General features: G+C 40.0%; 1 protein-coding gene across 7 annotated transcripts in view; it reads left to right on the forward strand.

Annotated features, from left to right (window-relative positions):
* The window catches only part of MEGF10 (multiple EGF like domains 10), a 158,400-nt gene that overhangs the window by 90,442 nt on the left and 47,258 nt on the right, over positions 1-20,700 (forward strand). For all 7 annotated transcript variants that reach the window (XM_033110933.1, XM_033110932.1, XM_033110931.1 and 4 more), the window contains 4 exons: positions 4,314-4,560; positions 6,424-6,544; positions 10,448-10,584; positions 17,246-17,458. In XM_033110933.1, the coding sequence (XP_032966824.1) occupies positions 4,314-4,560; positions 6,424-6,544; positions 10,448-10,584; positions 17,246-17,458 (718 nt within the window). The remainder of the gene's footprint in view (positions 1-4,313; positions 4,561-6,423; positions 6,545-10,447; positions 10,585-17,245; positions 17,459-20,700) is intronic.

Here is a 20,700-nt window from a genome sequence, read left to right on the forward strand (position 1 = left end):
TCTATGTATTACTTTTCAAAATGGAATTGAATTATGGTAACCATGTGGAGTATGACATTCACTCAAAAGATGGTGTTAGTCAAATGAATAATAGCATCGTTCATTGTATTACAATTTAAATACCGTTGTTTCCTTTCTGAAAATGTGTATACATTCTTTTGGTACCCTCTGTATGTAATGCCATTTTCAGAGACCATCTCAGATTGGGTCTGAGAAATGTATCTGAAGGATAGAGGTTTCTGGGCTGAGCTTAGAAGAATGGGGAGGACAGATGGAGGGAGAGGACATATCTAATATCTCTCCATCTTCCTTTATTTCTATACTTCTTCTTCTTGTGCACGTGGCTAAGGGGAATGATAATGGCCATGATACAATAGGGCAGAAGCCCAATCAGGAATTCATGAACATTTGCTGTTTAAAAGTTTTCTGGTGATTGCGTGTCTCATTCTCTCTGAATGCAATACCTCCGACAACCTCCCTCCTCTTCCAGTCCCTTCTCTTTGTATGTATAAATCCTCTATCCTTTACGTAAATATGGCCTTTAACTCTCAACTTAGACGTCATTTTAGCTGGGAAGCCTTTCCCGACTCACCAACACTGATTAAGTGTCATTTCTGCATTTTCCATCGTACCTAGTCCATATCCTCACCATACTGCTTCTCAGAGGTGTTTTATTGCCTAGTCACTTGATGTCTCTGTCACTAAACTGTAAACTTCTAGAAGCATGCACTCTTTTGCTCTTCTTTGAATTCTAGGCCAGTATAGCAGGTAGGTAGGAGTTATCAATGGAGTGAATTTCAGTACTCAGCCCACGAATGTAAACTGTGGGTTATCAGCATCATTGGAAATTATAGCCATGAGAGCTCCATGGTGAATCCGTAATCTTGAGAGGATCCAGTGCTCTGCCAGTTGTCACTAACGGTTGTAACGTGGACTATGTACTTCTGATATTACTCGGTACTATAAGATTCCTTTTATTTCGAACTTACTATGAGAGCTTAATAGAGCAATTGTCCGTGCTGCTTAAGACCCTCATTAAGCTGTCTCCTGACACATCTGCAGGGATCTGGGCACATTGCGTCTGATAGCCTATTTCTAGCTGTTAGCACAGTAAGAGCTGAAACCAGAAGCTGAAAATGAGTCATCACTGCCTTATTCGCATTTGGGTTTTTAACAGTTTAATCTGAAACAAAATTGTATTCATTTACCTTTCCCCATTAGGATATTCAAGCTATTTCCATGTTAACTACATTTTTTTTCACTGGTCAGTGGGAGTAACCAACCCAGCCATTTTTTCATGAGGAGTGAAACACTTGCCCCTTGAGATTAGAGTAAGGTGTTAAATAAAAGAGATCGGATGATTTGAGTTCAGACTCTCTCCAAACTGTCTGTGCTAATATCAGGGTAATTGGTTAAGCTTGGCACCAAACATGAAGAACAAATTCTGCCTCTTGTTTAGACAGTCAACGTACCCTTGCATTTGTAGTAACCAGGGCAGAAAGTGGGCTTTTATGCGATAAACTATGTAACTCACTGGGACACATTTAAAAATGGATGTGTTGAAGTAGTTAAATATGACAAAGGAAAACAGGAAAGGAAGTCACAGTGATGTCTAAATTCAAGCCAGGCTTCTGTGCCCAACTTATTCTACTTCCTTCCTAATTGTCTGTAAGTTTCTATATGTGGATTGTTCCCCCCCCCCGCCCCCAGCATAGCCTGTGTTGGTACTCACTGAATACTTGTGAGGCCCATGTATCAGTGGCCTTTTAGGGAAATACAGACCCAAGGGGACAAACTGTCACTTCAAAGCATACCACAGTGCTTAGATATAGCCAGGAAATTAGCCATGTCGGCATGATATTTCTTTAAAAGCCTGAAACCCTTTCTTTGATGCTGATAGTTATCAATTTCTGCTGTAAACTTGCGTCTATGATGAGCTATATTAAGGGTTTTCATTTTGTTTTTTAATCGAATCCTAAGAAAATAGAAGTGGTTTCTGCCTGACTGCTCTGCTGGGAGAGAAGATGTTGAATGGGTTGTGGAAATGGGCCATGGAGAAGAGGAGAGACCAGTTCTGTCCCCTCATTACCTCTTCCTACCACTCTTCTGTTGTTGACAAACACATTCTGTAAAATGTATGTTTTCTAGCCCATTCGTATTACAGTGTCACAGTGGGGAAAGAACTCATCATAATTTTTAAAAATCCTTTCGATATCCATGATCTTGATATCCTTATCAAGATAATCTTAATAGCTAAAGTTGTTTTTTGTATCAATTAATCGTCCATTCTACGTAAGGAAAAACTGGATATTTAATTTAATATCTAAGGCTCCTGGAAGTTAAGAGGGATATGGAAACTTTGGAGAGGGTTTAGCAAAAAAATTGAATAACTTTTTAAAGGTGAGTAAAAGTACTGGGGCTGTAGTATTTTGTCTAGCAGAGAGCATGGTCAAGGATGCATTCACATTTCAGGAATAAGATCATTTATAATATATAGAACAGGGATGAACTGGGTCGACTATACAGTGAGGAGAACAGGAGAAAAAAGGATCAAATTATAGGATAATGGATTTGACTTAGATGGAATGAAGATTTTTCCTTACTCTTAGGATTGATGAACCAAGTTACAATGGACTATGTAATTTACTTTGGTGGACCTTAAAAACGGAATAGATCTTTCTCTAGCTGGGATAGCTGAGAGGATGTAAAGGAACATACTAGGACAATTTTCCTTTTTTTAAAGAATACATCCTAGATTGAAAGAGTTGCGATTGAAAATTTTCTTTATCCATATCCACAGGCAATAAAGAAACAACTCATATGACTAACAATTGGGCCTAAATCTCATCTTGGAACTACCACCTAATCTCATTTTATGAAAGAAGATTCTAAGTTCTTAGTTAATTGCTTTCTCGATCTGCTTTAGGTTCAATAATTCTCTCATTGTTTTAATTGCGTTAAAGTGTGTTTATTAAAGTACTAATGAGACCAAAGCCATGCTGATTAAAAACAGAATTATTCATTTAAACCTTGGATATTATGAAATGAAAGGCAGGTTCTCATATTGGAAGGTGAATCCTGCACGTGTAATGAGTTGCTTGCTGTGTGCCTAGTTTTTCTTTTTTTTTTTTCAGTAATTTATTCCAGATCTATTGAAGTTACAACATTTTTAGGAAATGACACTTTTTTTTATCATAAAAGCAATTTATCCTTAGAACTCTAGGCAGGGTGCATTTTCCCTAGTGATTTTATAGCATCTAATTAATAAATAAATGCATGGCTGGCTAGGCAATGCATATTAAGAGTAGGTTTTGCTTATCATCACTCTGTACAAGTTTTAGAATGCTCGAGATTGAGGGTTTTTTTCCTTCCCTGCTCTACTTTTCCTACTCATTGACTCAAATTGCAGCCACTCTTTCTTTTCTTCAGAATAGCACTTTTAAACCTATCTTTCAATTGCTGTTTTCTGCCTTTATGTTACCTGGTTTCATGGACCTATTATTTCATTATTTGCTGCCCATTTGTGGTTTCAGGTTTGTCTTATTTTAAAAATAAGTCAGTGAATTTAAACATTTTAATCCTTTTTTTCCTGCTTTTTCTGGTTATCTCCCAGTTACACATATTGTGATTGATACCTTGAAGGCAGATCTGCTGTTTCCTTTGAGAGCGCTCGGCCCAGACCTGCAGCAGGGTCGGTAGCGCTGCCTGTGGGTCCCATCTTGCCTGCCTGTGGTCAGGCTCCCTCACCGATCTCCTGATCTCCTGCCATTCTTCTTGCCCGGTGTTCCTGCCTCTCCTGGTCAGCTCCTTCTGCCCTTTCCTCTCACCGTAGCCAGCTGACCTTACTAGGAGGCCAATCTGTTGTTCCTCGTTGCTTAAAATAGTTTTACTACCAATCCCTGATCCACAAGATGCAATCCAAACTCCTTAGTGTTCGTAAAAGCCCCTGCGTGAGCTGGCCGTTTCCATCTGCCTAGCCTGTCTCCCCTCCCCCCACAACCACTTATACTCCCCCCTAGCCATTACCCTCGCCCCATCCAACTCAGCACTCCAGGAGCAGGGAACAGGCTGAGCAAAGGCGTGGGGTTGGAGGATGTAGCGATGCTTAAGCCGTGGAGTGACAGGAAATGGCTCACTTAGTGTGTGAAGCATGGCCCTGGGCTGGTGCTGGAACCCTGATGCCCAGCTAAGGAATGGCGATGAAGGGGTCATCAGGCTCCTCCCCGAGGGAGAGGAAAGCTAGTTCTGAAGAGCTTGTCGTTACCCAAACCCGTGCTCTGATGCCTTCCACTGTTTTCTTTCCCCAACTTCAGCCTGTGATGGGGATCACTGGGGACCTCACTGCAGCAGCCGGTGCCAGTGCAAAAACAGGGCCCTGTGCAACCCCATCACGGGGGCTTGCCACTGCGCTGCAGGCTTCCGGGGCTGGCGCTGCGAGGACCGCTGTGAGCAGGGCACCTACGGTAATGACTGCCACCAGAGATGCCAGTGCCAGAACGGCGCCACCTGCGATCACGTCACAGGGGAATGCCGCTGCCCACCGGGATACACTGGAGCCTTGTAAGTGACATCCTGCTGAGCAGCATGTTAGAGCTCACTCAACTTCTGTAGTTATGCTGCTGCCACCATCATACTCCTGTGCTTCTGTTTTTGTTGCTGCCTGGAGTTACTGAGAGGGCGGGCGTCCAGGCACAGATGCAGAGCTCAGCAGGGATGGCCACTGGGTGCTCCTGTGGTTGGACCCTTGACCATCTGAGCCCAGCCAGAGTCTAAGGTTCCATGCTTTGTTTCCAGCAGGGCAAAGATAGAGAGAGGACCAGGATATTGTACTGACGGCAATATTTTGGAGTTGTTGGGGCAGGTTTGAAGTTCCGCTTTGATTCTCCCACAATCGCATTCATTTTTTTCTAGCTGGCAGTTAATGGTCCACAGTGTTTTGCTCTGTGTGGCAAGTTAATTAACTGGATAAAACTGGGTGGCTTCAGTGCCTTATCAAAGAGGACAGGGGGACAATGTTGGAAATAGTCCATGATAAAAGGTTAACTGGGTTATTTAGTGGGTCAAAGCAACTACTTCACCTGCTCTACTTTATTTTGTGGGAAGGGCATTCTTCGGTTTGCTTGTACAGCTGGTCCCCAACTTACAATGGTTCAATACACTCTTTTTCAATTTTACGAAGGTATTAAAATGATGCACATTCAGTAGACACTGTACTTCAAATTTTTAAGTTTTAATCTTAGCTGGACTAGCGATATGTGGTGTGGTACTCCTGATTCTGGGCAGTGGCTGTAAGTCATGTCTTCCAATAAGCCATGTGATCATGAGGGCAAATATCCGATACTCTACAGCGTACTCGTTGTACTAGATGAGTGTTGCTCAACTGTAAGCGACTAGAAGTATTCTGAGCATGTTTAAGGTGGGCTAGGCTAAGCGATGATATTCGGTAGGTTAGGTATATAAAATGCGTTTTGCACTTATGATGTTTTCAGTTTATGACGGGTTTACCAGGACATACCACCATTGTTAAGTCAAGGAGCGTCTGAATTAGCAAACGGAATAAGAGGAAGAATTTGCCAGAAAAGTAGGAGACAGAAAAATTTTATTTCCTTACTGAGAAAATTACACTTGTAAATCACACAACTAAAACTTGGGGGGGGGGAATCTGGCTGATTAGGTAAGTATTTCCTGCTGGCAGTGGTACTGCTGTAAAGTAGAGCTAAAGCAAAAAAATTGCATTGGCCTAGAAAGCCCTGATTTTCAGAAGAATGGATGATCATCTCAAGCTATTTAATTGTTAATATTACTTTTATTGGTTTTTATCAAGGCCGCAATTGAATCGGGCTTTGGGAAACTTGGAGCGATTTCACAGGAGAGCAAAAAACGACAATTAAAGGCTTAGAGAAGAAGATTCGTTCACACAGTATGGGAAGGGCAGGGGGTTGAAAGAATGGAGACTGGTCAGTCTGAAGAAGAGAATGCTGAAAATTGATTATGAGAAATACATGTACAAAGCCGGTGGTGGTATGCAAGCATTTCAGTCTCCTTTGACTTTAGAACAAAGGCACAACTAACAGTAGAGTTCAAGTGTAACACATGGGCTTTATGAAAGTTACATGGAAAGCTCCTGTCACCAAGGAGTGTTTGTCCAACCAGAGTCATCCTTGGTGCTCTTGGATAGGACAGATGCTCCTCAAATTGAAATGGTTTCATTAGAAAATACCCCCAAACAAAGGGAAGAACTAGGTGACCCCTTCAAGACCCTTCCAGCCAATATGACTAATGCTCTTGATGTTAATGAAGTGAACACTATTGAACAGAGAAAACTTGTCTATTTTAGGGCCTTGTGTGCTGTTGTGTCTGTGAACCTAAGGGTTGTGTGGTTGGATAAATAATGGTGTCCTTTGTCACACGTTAATCCCTCAGCTGTGAGGATCTTTGTCCCCCTGGCAAGCACGGCCCGCAGTGTGAGCAGAGATGTCCCTGCCAAAATGGAGGAGTATGTCATCACGTTACCGGGGAATGCTCTTGCCCTCCTGGCTGGCTGGTAAGCTCCTCTCTTCCCTCCCAAAGTCACCTATTTCAGGGCAGTCAAGTGAAAACGCCTGTGGAGGACTTTAGCACAAAAGAAAGTTACACTGATGGTTAAAGTTTCCAAAGTTGGAAACAACCAACCATTTCCAAGATAGGATCCTTCAGGCCAGAGAATGTAGAAAGTGATTCAGTCCTGAACTTGAAATTCACTAAGGGTCCTTACAGGAAAAGACAGTAGGCCATCTGTCCTGCATTTCCCCTGAGGATATAAAAGGGAAATACACATGTCTTACACGTGACAGCCAGAGCTGTTAAACACTGGATGTATTTAAATAATCATTTTCATAATTATGTTCTGTGGATCACTATTGTTCTTTGAGACCGTTGTTCTCAACAGAATCATTGTTATATGATTCTGTCGATTAAGTTATCAGGTTATAAAAAGCTGGAGACACTTTGAAGTAAACCACGTTTCCCAAGGGTTGCAGAACTTCTCAGAGCCTAAGTATGATAATCCAAGAGGAAGCTGTAACTCACCATACTTACCAAACTTTGACCACGATGTTCTTTCTTTATGTAGCATCATGTAGGCTTAGTGTTACGTGGAATGTACAGTGTCAAAGCTGGCTTACTAACTAGATTTCTCTGAAACCAGGAAATCATATTCATCCTTTTTCCTCTGAGTTGATTTGTACATGTGTGCTGGAAGGCAGAAGCTGAATGACCAATGTCTGTTTCCTTCATTAACAAACAAAAAATAAAAGAGCAATTCACTTCATGATTACTTTCCATCTCCATGAGCTGTAGGGAAGCAGCTCTTGAAGGGTTACAGTGACTTCTTAACTGCCAAACCCATTCTCATTCCACTCTTCCATTCTCGTGGGCTTCACTTCTCCAAAGCTTTGGACACTGTTGTTCACCCACCTCCCTTTCTTAAACTTTCTCCACTTCTCTGATAACCCTCTCCCTTACCTCTCTTACGAAAGATCTCTTTTCCTAATCCTCCTTCTTCTACATACCACTTTATCACAGTATTCCCTAGGTTTCAGTCTTGTCCTTCTTCTCTTTTCTCATTATAAATCTTCTCTGGAAATTGCATCCAGACCCATAGCTGTAACAATCACCTGCTGATTTTTCCACATCTTGACTTGACCTCACCTGAGCCCGGGCATGCATCTGTCACTAGCCTTTTAGACACCCCAGCCTAGATTACCGGTAGACACGGAGCCACTGTCTGCCTGGGCTATGCCCAAGCTGGAGCCTTAGGAGCCACTGGGATGGAACTGGTGTGGTATTGGCCTTGTTGTAGGCATAGAACAAAGGAGAGCTGGAGTCCACTTCCCAGTGAGAATCATAGGAAGTAAGGCAGAGTTCCAGATGTTCAGATCACTGGGATAAGTGGAAAATAAATACCATGTTTCCCCGAAAGCAAGACCGGGTCTTATGTTAAATTTTGCTCCAAAAGATGCATTAGGGCTGATGTTTAGGGCATGTCATCCTGAAAAATCATGCTAGGGCTTATTTTCTGGTTAGGTCTTATTTTCGGAGAAACACGGTATCTGAACCAAGGTGAGAGTTAGAAATGGTAAGCAGGCAAGACAAGGTCTGATTCTGGAGGCAGAGCCTGGAGAAACCGTATGAAGCAATAAAGCCAGAGTGAGAGGGCCTTTTATTAAGCGCCTGAGCATGAGGCGAACAAGGGAGCTATTGAAGAAGGAGTACTGAGCGGGTTCAAGCAGGCCCATCAAAGTCAATGTTAATAAAACCAAGCTTGTCGTACACCGAAGCCTGTCTTAAGGCTACTCCTCTTCTACTTTTTTTTTCTTTCTTTTTTTAAATCTTAGTTAAAACTAACATTTTTCTCTTAATGGCCCAAGGTAGAAATGCTGAATTATCTTTGACTCCTTCTCTTCCTTCATTTCTTATATTCAGCCTTTTGCCAACACTGTCGTTGCTTGATCCTTGGAAAGGGAGGGATTTTGCTGGAGTAGCAGAGTCTCCAGAGAACCATGTGTTCTTTGAATGAGGAGCTGTAGGCTTTCTACTCCTGGGACTTCTGTGTAGACATTTAATGTAGAGTCGCCTCATCTTGAGATTAAAGCTTTCTTCTTCTTGTTTGGGGTCACGATGTGAGACAGTCGTACCCACAGGCTTGGACTGTGAGTACCAGTAGGTGGGCACCTGGCCCTCGCCACCAGCCTCTCATATACCCTAGGCCCTCTACCTTGATAGATGCTCCTTACTAAATGCTTCAGGTCCTTTTTCTCCGCGTGTAGCTGAGCTTCCAACTTATACTTCTCTTTATAACATTGTATTCGTGCTATCATCCTAGGTACTTTTCAAAGATGAATGTGTCTTCCTATTACACATACACACACATATGTATTTCAACTAGTAGAAATAATGTCCTACTTAAAGCTGTTTGCTCACATGAATCCTTCTTTTTCATAAACATTTCAACAGCATTTCTGAAGTTCACATGGGACCATGACAAAATGTGAGTAGTCAGAGTAAGTCCCTGAGAGAGCAGAATTTTCACCAGGACCCCTGCTTACCACAGGCTGACCCTAAGCACATTATTCCTTTAGTCATGTTAATATGTGGTGTTCCAATGGAGGGATTAGAGTTATTTTTACATCTGTCTCCCTCACCACATTGTCAGCTAATTAAGGGTTGTGACCTAATCTTTGATTCTCAGAGTTTAAGCATTATGCCTGATGCATAAATGATTCAGTTAAGCATTGATTTGATTCATCTCTGAAAGGCGTTTTGGTTCCAAGAGTCTGTGGAAGAACTTTCCCTGTTTGTAGATAGATAGAAACCAACAGAGGAGACTTAATTAGCACACCAACTGCCTTTGTGTGTAGCCAGGAGTTAGAGGAAATTTATTTTCTTATGCTATCCAGAATAAACATTTACAAAACCATCTGGTGTCTGCTAGCCTCCAATTTCAGAGTGCCCACGTCTGCCTTTTTTTTTCAAGAGAAGGAGAACAAAGTGACAGCTTCCAACAATTTTTAAAATCCCTGTTATTTGGGTTATGTTGTTTGCTCTGACAATAACACTAATAAATAGATGGTAAGCTACAAGCCCAGGTCATGCAGCCAAGTGAAGTAGAAAATACTAGTGTATTTCCTAGATTTATTGGTACAGTATCTAATTCTTTTCCACATAGGATTGGAATAAATATGACAGTGCCTGACAAGATGGATACCCTCTAGGGTCAGGAGACACGTCCGAGTTACTCTCTTGTTTTTTTTCTCCAGGAAATAAGCTTTCCTATTGATCTTGGCCCAGCAATGTTTGTTGAATGTGCTGAACATAAAAGCGTTCTTCTGAAATAAAATGTCTAGGTTCATCCCGTAGAAATATTTCCTAAGCAATGTTATTGTTCATTCAGGTACACAAAATTTCTATCTTATGTTATGCTACATTGTAAGAAATAAAGCCAATGATAATGTTTTTTCTAGAACATATGGTAAAGCATTTGGATAGTCCATGTGTACCAGATGTTGTCATTTATGTAATGGATGCTCAATAAGTATTGTTGACTTATACATGTAAGACACTTAGGAGGATTTATAAATTCCTTAGGTTACCATAATACTCCGATGTAACTCTGTCTTCAGCTGTAGTTTTTTAATGTGAGTATTTCTATTTCTTAGGATGACTCTTCTGCCATCTTTTATTGTATCTTGAGATTTAGGCTTACTGAGTAAATAAATCTATTTAAAATTTCTAACATTTTTAAGATGATGAACAGTTTCTGGGTTCTAAAAGCCCCTTCATCTAATGTTCTTGCAGCTCTTTTTCCATACTCCTCCTTCCCTGTCTGTTTCTTCTCTTTTCTCCCTCCTCCTTTGGACTGTTCCCTGGCTGGAGGCCCATCTAATTTTCCAAGTCTCTTTGAATGCAGGGCACAGTGTGTGGTCAGCCTTGCCCTGAGGGTCGCTTTGGAAAGAACTGTTCACAAGAATGTCAGTGCCATAATGGAGGGACGTGTGATGCCGCCACCGGCCAATGTCATTGCAGTCCAGGATACACAGGGGAACGGTAAGGGACAGTCTTGTATCTCTCTGTTTGTAATGGCATGAAAGGAAAGCTTGAAGGGTCAAGGGAACACCTCTGCTACCTTGTATCTGTTAACTATTCTATAATGTTCCAGAAGCATCTATAAGGTATCAATGTATCAATAAGCATCTATAAGGTATCAATTTGACAGATTTTTTCCCCAACTCAATGCATACAAACTGAATCATAGACAGTGATGGTGAATTGAAGATACCCAGAAAGCATTAAAAAATAATAATAATAAAATGTCAACCATCTAGAACCCACGATGAATATGCGGATCTAAACAGCTGAGTGTTTAGGACAGCCTCAAGCACCAAACTTTTCACCCTGTACACACGTTTGGATAGATTTATTTTTAAATGGGATGTGTACTTAGGTATCTTTAAAACATATGTTGGGCATAATGTTACTTTTTTATGATTAGGTATTCTATTAAGAACATTAGTCATTTTATTGTGCTGTAGTGGTAGAGTAAGATCCGATGGGACTTACAGGACTCTCTGGTTCCACATGATGTAAGAACAAATGATTGTGTTCCTGTGGTTCTTACATTCACTGTTGGTCATTTTTTGTGTTAGATGGTAAAGTGTTACCCTCGACGGCTTTGCTCACCCTGTCTTCTGATTTTGCTCTTTTTTCTGTTATATCCTGAAAGACTAGATAACCAAGCTCGTTGGATATGTATGTAAAATTTGAGAAAAGAGACTTCAGAGGCAGAAGAGTAAAATGGCTAAAAACAAAGATTTTGGAACCTGTGTCCTTAGACATAGCCTCATCTATAATGTTCAAATAATAATTATACTTTCCTCTAGGATTACTATAAGGATTAAATAAGTACATTGAAGCATTTAGAACAGGGCCGAAACTTATTAATATTAGCTATTATTATAATTGAGTGACTTCTATGAGCTATATAAATCCTAGCTGTTTAGAAACTGTGTAACTATTAGCTATCATTATTTTTTTGTGATATCTGTGAACTAAGAATTCCTTCAACCTTTTCTTCAATTTTTTTTTATTTCTAACACTCTGGTCTAATTTTATGACTTTTAACAAGATACTATAGGGTATTTTTCCCTCTTCCCTCCGAATTAGACTCTGCACTTTCTTTTTAAATTTATTTCTAAGCATTTTATAATTTTTGAAAAATCCCATTTCAGTTTCTAGTTGGGTATTTCTGGATAAAGGAAAACTTGCTTTTGAATATTTACTTTTTAATTTAGTCACTCTACCAAACTTTTTAGTTCATTCTAATGTTATTTTTAGTAAATGCTAAAATTAATTTATTGTATACAAATAAAGATAAGTTAGTTTCTTCTTTTCAATATGTATAATGGTTATTTCATTTTCTTGAATTATTGCATTAATTAAAACCTTTAAATCAATGTTGACAAAAAGAGATAAAAGTAGGAATTCCTGTCTCGTTCCTAATTTTATTGGAAATGGCTTCTATATAGTTTCATGTTTGTTATTGTTTCTTAGTAAACTGTCTTTTCTATGCTCAAGTGTTTTTGTTTTTTTCTTTGAGCCCAACTTTTATTAGTAACTTTTGTTAGTAGTGTCTGTTTAATTTCATTAACATCTATTTTATAATTTGTTAATATAATTATGTATTTTTCCTTTAATTTTTGATGTTATGAATTATTGACACCTTTAGTGCATGGTTTTCATAACATGTCATTGGGCTACTCAGAAGGTTTTCGTGACCTGCATCCTAGTTTATGGTTGTATTTTGGGTAGATGAGGTTGTTAGATGAGTTCTGGATCCATGTGGCATTACATCTTATTATAGAAAGATGAGTCAGGAAAGGAGAGGCACAGGACCAAGCAGAATCCTAAATAATAGTTTTGAGTAATATTTTAGGGCACTAAAAAAATTTAAATAGAATTGTTTTTTGCCCTCTAGAGATTTAAGACTCAAATTCAAGGGAACGTAAAAACAACAAACATTTAAGGCAAGCTTATACTCATCTTATTTGGAATACAGGGAAAGGGAATAACAGCTCATTTTCAGGTGAATTTTAGATTTGCGGTAAGGAAGGCAAAGAGCCAGAGAAAGAAAAGGAAAATGCAGAAGGAACTTGCTTCTTGAGTTGTTCTTGTAACTACTGTTTTCCCAATGAACTGATGGCATGTTCTCTGTTTCCAATTAAGATATGCCCATCTGGAGTCTCTCTCTCTCTCTCTCTTTCTCTCTCTCTCTCTCTTTCAGTGTCAACAAGCTCATTTATCACAATGAAAGGCAAAAAATGCACGGCTATGGGGCAATTTGTGGCAGGAGGTATGGGGAAGGGGCTTGGGGTCCCACCTTGCCATTTCCCCTGTTTGGAGAAGTCAGCGTAACTTGATCACTGAGGTTAGTTAGGCCAGAGGGCCGCTGCCTGGAGGAGCAGGTACCACCACAGGCCTTGCCAGCAGAGCATTCCCAGGATGTGGGAACTGCCATCCCAGACTGAGGGCAAACAGAAAAAACAAAACAGGCTCCTTGTATACAGGCAGGGCAGCTCATGGGATACCCAAAAAATAGGCTTTGGCGTTTATGGAAAGATTGTGATAAGGGAAGTGTAAAGTGGCACAGCCAAGCAAGAGTAAAGAGAAGAGCGTTTCCATATCCTCACAAAAAATTCGTCTGGAAAGGTTAAAGGAGTCATTTGCATGCTGATGGGTTGTCATGGAATCGCTCAGGCCTTGATTGCCTTGCTGGGGTCCATGCCCATCCTTGGTGCTCTGTGAGTGTTAGCTGGATGGAGACGTCTGTGCAGCAATTGTGGATTCTGTTACGGTGAAGCCCAAGACTCTCCTGCCACACCTGTGTCCATTACTACCCACAAAAGAAGGATGTGCGTGAAAGTAGATAAAGTCATAAATAATAGACAGGAACTGGGGGCATGGGGGTGGGGAGGAGAGGTAGCACTGGTCTTCAGTGGAAGAACTCTTTCCCGTATCTAGGATGGTGGAAAAGTTGGCTCGTTCCCAGTGCTTTTTATATTTTCTCCAGAGCAACAGTTCCAGATGTTTGAAAGGCAGGGTCTGATCCATCGATCCTAGCTTTAATGAGGAATGCGATTCTTTCAAACTAAATCATTGTTGGGCTCAATTATTCCAGTCACTCTCGGGAGGCACATGCTGAAAAGGACAAGGGAGGGAGAGGAAGCCCGTATATCCTAACTCATTTCTTTTTCCATAAGTTCACAATGAGATGCAATATAATAATCGAAATGGTACTAAAACATGCCTGTGACCCTCGTTGGTTTGGGAATTGGTGTCATGTTATATTAGTTTATCTTTATTTAATGCTTATTCATTTTTCCCAATTCCAGGGCATTATTCAAAATCTAAAAAAAATATATAGGAACTCCAAATTTCTATATTTCTACTGTGGCCAATATTTATTACTATATCTTTATCTGCCTCTCTGCTGTCTCCTAAGAAAATGTATTTCCTCTTACTGATTCCTAAGACAGCTTTTCTTTTTCCACTTGGAGCCACAAAAGCAACATTAAGGGTATAAAATGTGCTGGGAAGTGATGCTTCTTTTCAATAAAGGGCCCAAAAGGGGAGATGAGATTGCTTGACAAAGACTTTTCATTCAGCCAATCACAAAGGTGGAAGCTACTTCATGATTGCATTTATTTTCAAGATGGAAAATGTCTACTTCTAGAAAGATACCCCACCAGTTTAGCTTCGTAGATGGAAGGAGACACAACTGTTATTAACAGGATTCTCTTACAAGCACAACACTGACAAAAAAGAGGAGGGAATATGAACCAAGCTTTCTGTCCTGGCTACTTTAGTAAGTCAAATTCAAAAATGGTTTTTCGCCATTTATAACACAAACTAGTAGTATATTTAATTATAGGTTAGAAAGATAAATATGGGTCAGGACCAGCTATTGTGAATCTTGTTTTCCCAGAGAAAAGGGAGTCTCTGCCAAGACATGGTAAAATATGCACACTGGTTCCCTGTCATTTGGTAGCTGACATTTTTCCAGGCTTCCCATCTATAACCAGTTCACCCACTTTAAGAGTTGTGCTTTTTACTAAGTTTAAAATCATGCAGTCCAACGCTTAGCATTTGGGTTTCTTTTCAAGTCCATGTAAGAGAGAGAAACCGGTATTATTTTACCTTATCTTTTTCTTTTTGGTACTGACTTGCAAGAAAATTTGGACAGATTGCAGAGTTGTCAACATTAGGCAGAGCTACGATGAGGCCAAATTATTGTACCTCAGCATTTCTTTCTGTAAAGTTTACATCTTTAAGGAATAAACTAAGCTTATTATAGCTTCTTACAAGTTAAAAAAATAGAGTACCTTTTAAAAATAGTCTGGTCTAAAAATGGGTAGACTTGTGTAACACATATCTGATTTTATGCTAAATGTTAGTGCAATTACTTCCGAACTTATCTAACAGCTTGTTGAACTGTTGATTTGAAGGCTTTGACTACTCACAAACATGCCTAAAGATATCTAGAGTCTATGAAACCCAATTTGCAAGAGGCACTTTTTCTTGTCTCTATCACATTAAATATACTATGCTAGAGCCAGAGTTAACCAGAAAAGAAAGTATCAAATGGATCCTCAAGATTTATCCTCTACACTTACATATAATACTGTGGTTCCCCTAAAATAAGACCTAGCTGGACAAAATAAGACCTAGCTCTAATGCGTCTTTTGGAACAAAAATTAATATAAGACCTGATATTATATTATATTTATTATATTTATTATATTATACCTGATCTTATATCACTATAAAATAAGACCGGGTATTATATTATATTATATTATGTAACACCCGGTCTTATAGTAATATTATATATTAATTTTTGCTCCAAAAGACACATTAAAGCTTATCGTCTGGCTACGTCTTATTTTCGGGGAAACATAGTAGAATTCCTGCCCAGCCATGGTATTGTTAGCAATCACACCCTATCATTAAAAATATGCAAAGCCGTGTGGAAAATGTTGGCTTTTCAGACACTTTACTGTAGCTTTTAAGTGTGCTTGAATTTCTTTTGCACTTGCTGTGCTTGCTTTATATTGATCTGAAAAGTGCAATGTTGACCTACATTTTAGACTCTGGGTCTGGCATGACTTGTGAGCCACACAGGAAGTGGTTGCTGAGACTCACAAAGTGTTACCCTGCTTGTGGTGAGTGCTCTGCTGGATGAGACCCCAGCTCCCTCTTCCTTGGCAGAAGGCGCTCCTTCTGCTGCAGAAAGCGCCATCGAGTCACCTTGCCTGGTCGGAAAGAAACTGGCTGGCTGAGAACTAGTCCTGCTTTCCATGGAAAGATGATAATTTTCTCTTCTCTATCCTGTGTCTTCTAACAACTCAGCTTCCCACCTGATCTAACTTACCCCGAGCATGTCCTTCCTCTGGGATTGAGCTCTAATGTCATTTTTAAAAAGACAATAGTGAACTTTTGAGGTCTGATATTTTTTCCTTGCCATTTGGTAACCCTTCTTCCCAACAGAGGACAATACCCCACTTAACAAAAATGTTGCGTTAGAGAACTCCAAGCCTTCCTGCAACCTACCAGCTCCTGCTCGCCAGGTTGGAATCAAAGACACCTGATCTCAATAGCTCAGACTTTCCCCGATCTAAAGAGGATTTTGTTTATTAGTTGTATAACTTTCTAAATGAGGAACGGTGATTACCATTCAGCTCTGAAAAAAGCAGACACATGGCTGAGATTAAATGTCAACATGAAAGCCAACAGAATTCAAATTTGGTTTCAAATTTACTGCAAAGTTTTCTCTTTGGAATGGAGAAAACACATTTTTAAATTTCCAAATTATGGACCAGAGAGTAACATTTGGACAATTTCTTTTCTCCCTTTCCTGATATCTACCGAAATGCCATATATACCTTTAGCAAGTGTAATAATGCAGGGTCTCAGCTCCCGCTCCCCACACAAGAACGCAGGATATGGTGAGGCCAAAAAGGAACAACAACAGAGCCATAGATAGGGGAGTCATACCACTATATTCTCCATGGCGGCTGGTTGAGACACAAAAGCAAACATCCGCCAGTTCCCCAACAGAGGGTCTTCCTGCACCGCAGTCTCGCTGGCGGCTTAGCGAGACACCGGAAATAGGATCCCCACGATCCGCAATCCGCCATCCACGCTTGCTAACCCCACTTGCTAGCCACAATCCGCCATCTGCTTCTCTGCCAACCAACCAACCCCCCTAGCGTAGCCATGGCAGTTATATTAGTGGCCAATGGCTAACCGGTTACAGCTGATGGCCACCCAGCCACAGCAGGTGGCCATCTGATTACAGGCTGAAGGCCATCTACTACCCGAGCCAGCACCTTCCCATGTGAGGCCGAGAGCCTGGAAACTGCTCTCTGGGACTCTGTCCCCACAGCAAGCCACTGCATATAAAACATGCCTCATGTCCCAAATTCATAATTTGTTTTTATTTCTTTGAACGGGTCATATTGCTATCACTACCCTCTGTGGTCACAGTAATTCATCTTAGTGCTTTTCATACCTGTATAGGGACAAACACAAAATAAATATCAAGTCCAAAAAGCAGTTTCAATTTATACATAACAAAGCCATTTTGAATTGACTGATTGTTTTCCCATGGTCCTAACAAATGTAACTTACGCTTCTGCCTTCTGTTTGATAGGTGTCAGGATGAGTGTCCTGTTGGTACCTATGGAGTGCGCTGTGCTGAGACCTGCCGGTGTGTCAATGGAGGGAAATGTTATCACGTGAGTGGCTCCTGCCTCTGTGAAACAGGCTTTTCTGGTGAGCACTGCGAGGCACGCCTGTGCCCGGAAGGTCTCTACGGCATCAGATGTGACAAGCGGTGCCCCTGCCACCTGGACAACACTCATAGGTGAGGGTCAGTTGCCCCTGGAAGGAAGTGTCCACGATTTGGAAGGAGAGATTGGCAGAGAGATTCCCACGCCAAGACCTTTCCTGCTTCTGGGTCATCCTGGGCCGGAACCGCTAAGTAAATGGAAGGCCTTTGGACTTAGGGGCGGGGCGGTGGCACAAGTCAGAAGTGCTAAAATTGTTAGATGGTCACGGGTGGATGTTAAATTCTCTCTCTATTAATGGCTCCCAGCAAAAATTAAGCTTGCTTGTGTTATTAGAACATGTCCCTTAAAGGGATTCTGTGACATGCCTCTAGAAGAAAAGACGCAATGAGAGGCATGGGTTTTTAGTATGTAAAAATACCACAAAATGATTCTCCCGGCGACATCTTACTTGACGAAACATCTGTGTGGAGAGGAAGTGTACTGGTGGAAGCTTTGTGCAAGTGCTTCACATGTGGCTGTCACATGTGAAATATGTTTTCGGAATCGATTACTCTGACATAGAACTCACAGGGGTCTTTTAGCTCAAAACATCTCTCAAAGAATGTACAGACAGGAAACCATGATCCCACCCACCCTACTGCACATTGTCTGTCCCTGAAAATATCTTTCCACCCCCTTACTTCCTCTCCCTCCCCCAAGGACCAGATACATATCACTTAGAATTCTGGGTCTCCATTGCAGACTGCTGGAAAAGTTGAATTTGACAAAAATGTAGTGCATTATGTAGCAGTTCAGACATCATGAGAATTATTTCTATTTGCATTCAACACAGCTGTTACTTCATTCATGCTCCTAAAAGATAACTTGTAGACACATCAAATCTCAAATGCACAAAAGTTAAAAGTAAACAGAAGCCTGTGGTGGGTCTCTGCTTTAAACCATTGTTAGGAGCAAAAATATGGACTTTGCACTGCGAGTGTGTGTGTGTGTGTGTGTTACATTTTAGTGGGACATATAAAAGAAGTACATTCTTAATGTATCTTAAGCAACTTTGTAAGCTACTTCAGTCAACTTTTGGTTTTCTTTATTGGAAAATACTGCCACTCTTTACATGTAAAGGTTAAACAAACATCTGGGCAGTAAAAATGAATAATCTCTACAGGATTTTTCTTGGTTTTAACCTCTCTAATGTTTAAGGAGCTGGCAGGATTAGGGACAACTCATGAGTCTAGCCACCTTCCTTGCAGTAAGCCTTGTCCCAGCAAAAGGTAAACCTCATGTAGTGATAGCTAAGAACTTTTTAATACCACTCTGCTATTGCATTGTATGTAGACACAGCCTGAAAACACATAGACTACAAAACTTACACAAAGGAACTCTGCTACGAGAAGATTGGAGAAGCAGAGAAAAATGTTGATTTTGTTGAAATTGGGTACCATGTTAGTAGTGGCAGGTGCAAGTGGACAGTTACTTACCGTCAATACCATGCTAATTTTAACATAGGTCCCAGGTACCTAAGCATGTATGCTTTATCAAAGAAACACAGTCATCCCTCAGTATCTTCGGAATATTGGTTCCAGGATCCTCCATGGATACTAAATCCACAGATGCTGAAGTACCTTATTTAAAGTAGCATATTATTCTTACATTTATAAAGAATAATATATAAAGTAGCATATTATTCTTATAAATATAACTTACATTTGCATATAAGCTACAGCAGGTATGCCTACACATCACTTCATTTGCATAGATTCAGCATAGTGCTCAGCATCTAGCAAATTCAAGTTTTGCATTTTGGAACTTCCTGGGATTTTTTTTCCGAATATTTTTTATTTGCATTTGATCTAATTCATGAATGTGAAACCCATAGTTATGGAGAACTGACTGTACGTGAAATTGTTTGACAATCACGTAGGTCAAAAGACCACTAAGAGTCTATCTAATAATACATAACAAGTAATCAGATTTAAAAACAAATAGCCTATGAAGTGCTTCCCTAAATAATGAAAGCTACTTTTAAAAATTAGCTTTTATAAGTTTCTGTTAAAACCAGTTGAATGTTGAATAAATGAGTCCGTCTTGTTGAATTCACAGTTGGAACCATTCGTCTGATTCTTACATTTTGAACTTCTATGTAAAATTCCTGGAAACACAAGATTCCTTTGAACCAAAAGGCATGGAATCTTTGTATTAACTGAAAATCTAGCTTGTTCATTTTACCATTTAATCAAGCATGTGGAACTGGCTATTACATGATTCATGATTTATATTTATCCTAAATGCTTTCATTATACTTAATGAGATAAGTAAGGCAATGCAAACTATTAGTTTACATTGTCTTTAGGTAAATTTTGAGTTCTGTGGATGTACATATTGACATATTGCAGCCATATGTTTGAGTAGAGGTTTGTGTCAGTTAGCTTTCACTGCATAAGAAAAAAAGAAGCTACCCCAAATTTAGTGGTAACAATTTTTTATTAGCTAATGATATTTTGCTTGACTATTTGGGCTGGGTTCAGCTTGGTGGTTCCTCTGCTGGTTTCCCGATGTTCACCTGGCAGATCAACTAGAGTCTGATTAGGCCTGGAATTCCTCACTCACATGTCTAGCATTTGGCTGGGTGATAGGGATGACTGAGCCATGTCTCCAGCATCTAACACTGGCCTGGGCCTCTTTACGTGATGACTGGCTTCCAAAAGCAGCAAAAGACTGGGGAAGCTCCAAAAAGCAAACACTTTGCAAATGTTTGGTTATGTCATGTTTGCTAATGTTCCTTTCGACAATGCAGGTCACACAACCAAGTCCAGATTCAATATACTCTGTCTCTTGATGGGAGGAGTTGCAAAAAATTTGTAGCCATTCTTATTTTTCAATCTTTCATAGGGTTGAAATGAATTGAAATATATTTATAGGTGATGTTAGTGTTTTAAATTACAACAATATTATTAGAGCCTAAAGATATTCACGGGACCTGGACTTTTCAGCTGAAAACTAACTCTAATGGTGGAAATAATTTTGAGCATTTGATAACAGTTAAATTTGATAAAAGTCAAATGATATAACTGATTTTAGTTGAAAATAAAATTTGAGATTTAGTAAGATTCCATATGACATATTTATATTAGCTCTTGTGAATAAGGAATTTAATAGCTATGGGCAATCAGGATGTGCCTATTTGCAAATGCTACCTAATTATCATTACATTTGAACATTAACAACATCTAAGGAAATGAACAAAAGGAATTTCAGTAACTCATTCTATTTTAGCCAGTATTGTATTGGACTCTTATAATAACTGAACTCTTAAATTGAA

The sequence above is a fragment of the Rhinolophus ferrumequinum genome, chromosome 7 (assembly GCF_004115265.2).
Source record: "Rhinolophus ferrumequinum isolate MPI-CBG mRhiFer1 chromosome 7, mRhiFer1_v1.p, whole genome shotgun sequence".
Classification (NCBI taxonomy): Eukaryota; Metazoa; Chordata; class Mammalia; order Chiroptera; family Rhinolophidae; genus Rhinolophus; species Rhinolophus ferrumequinum.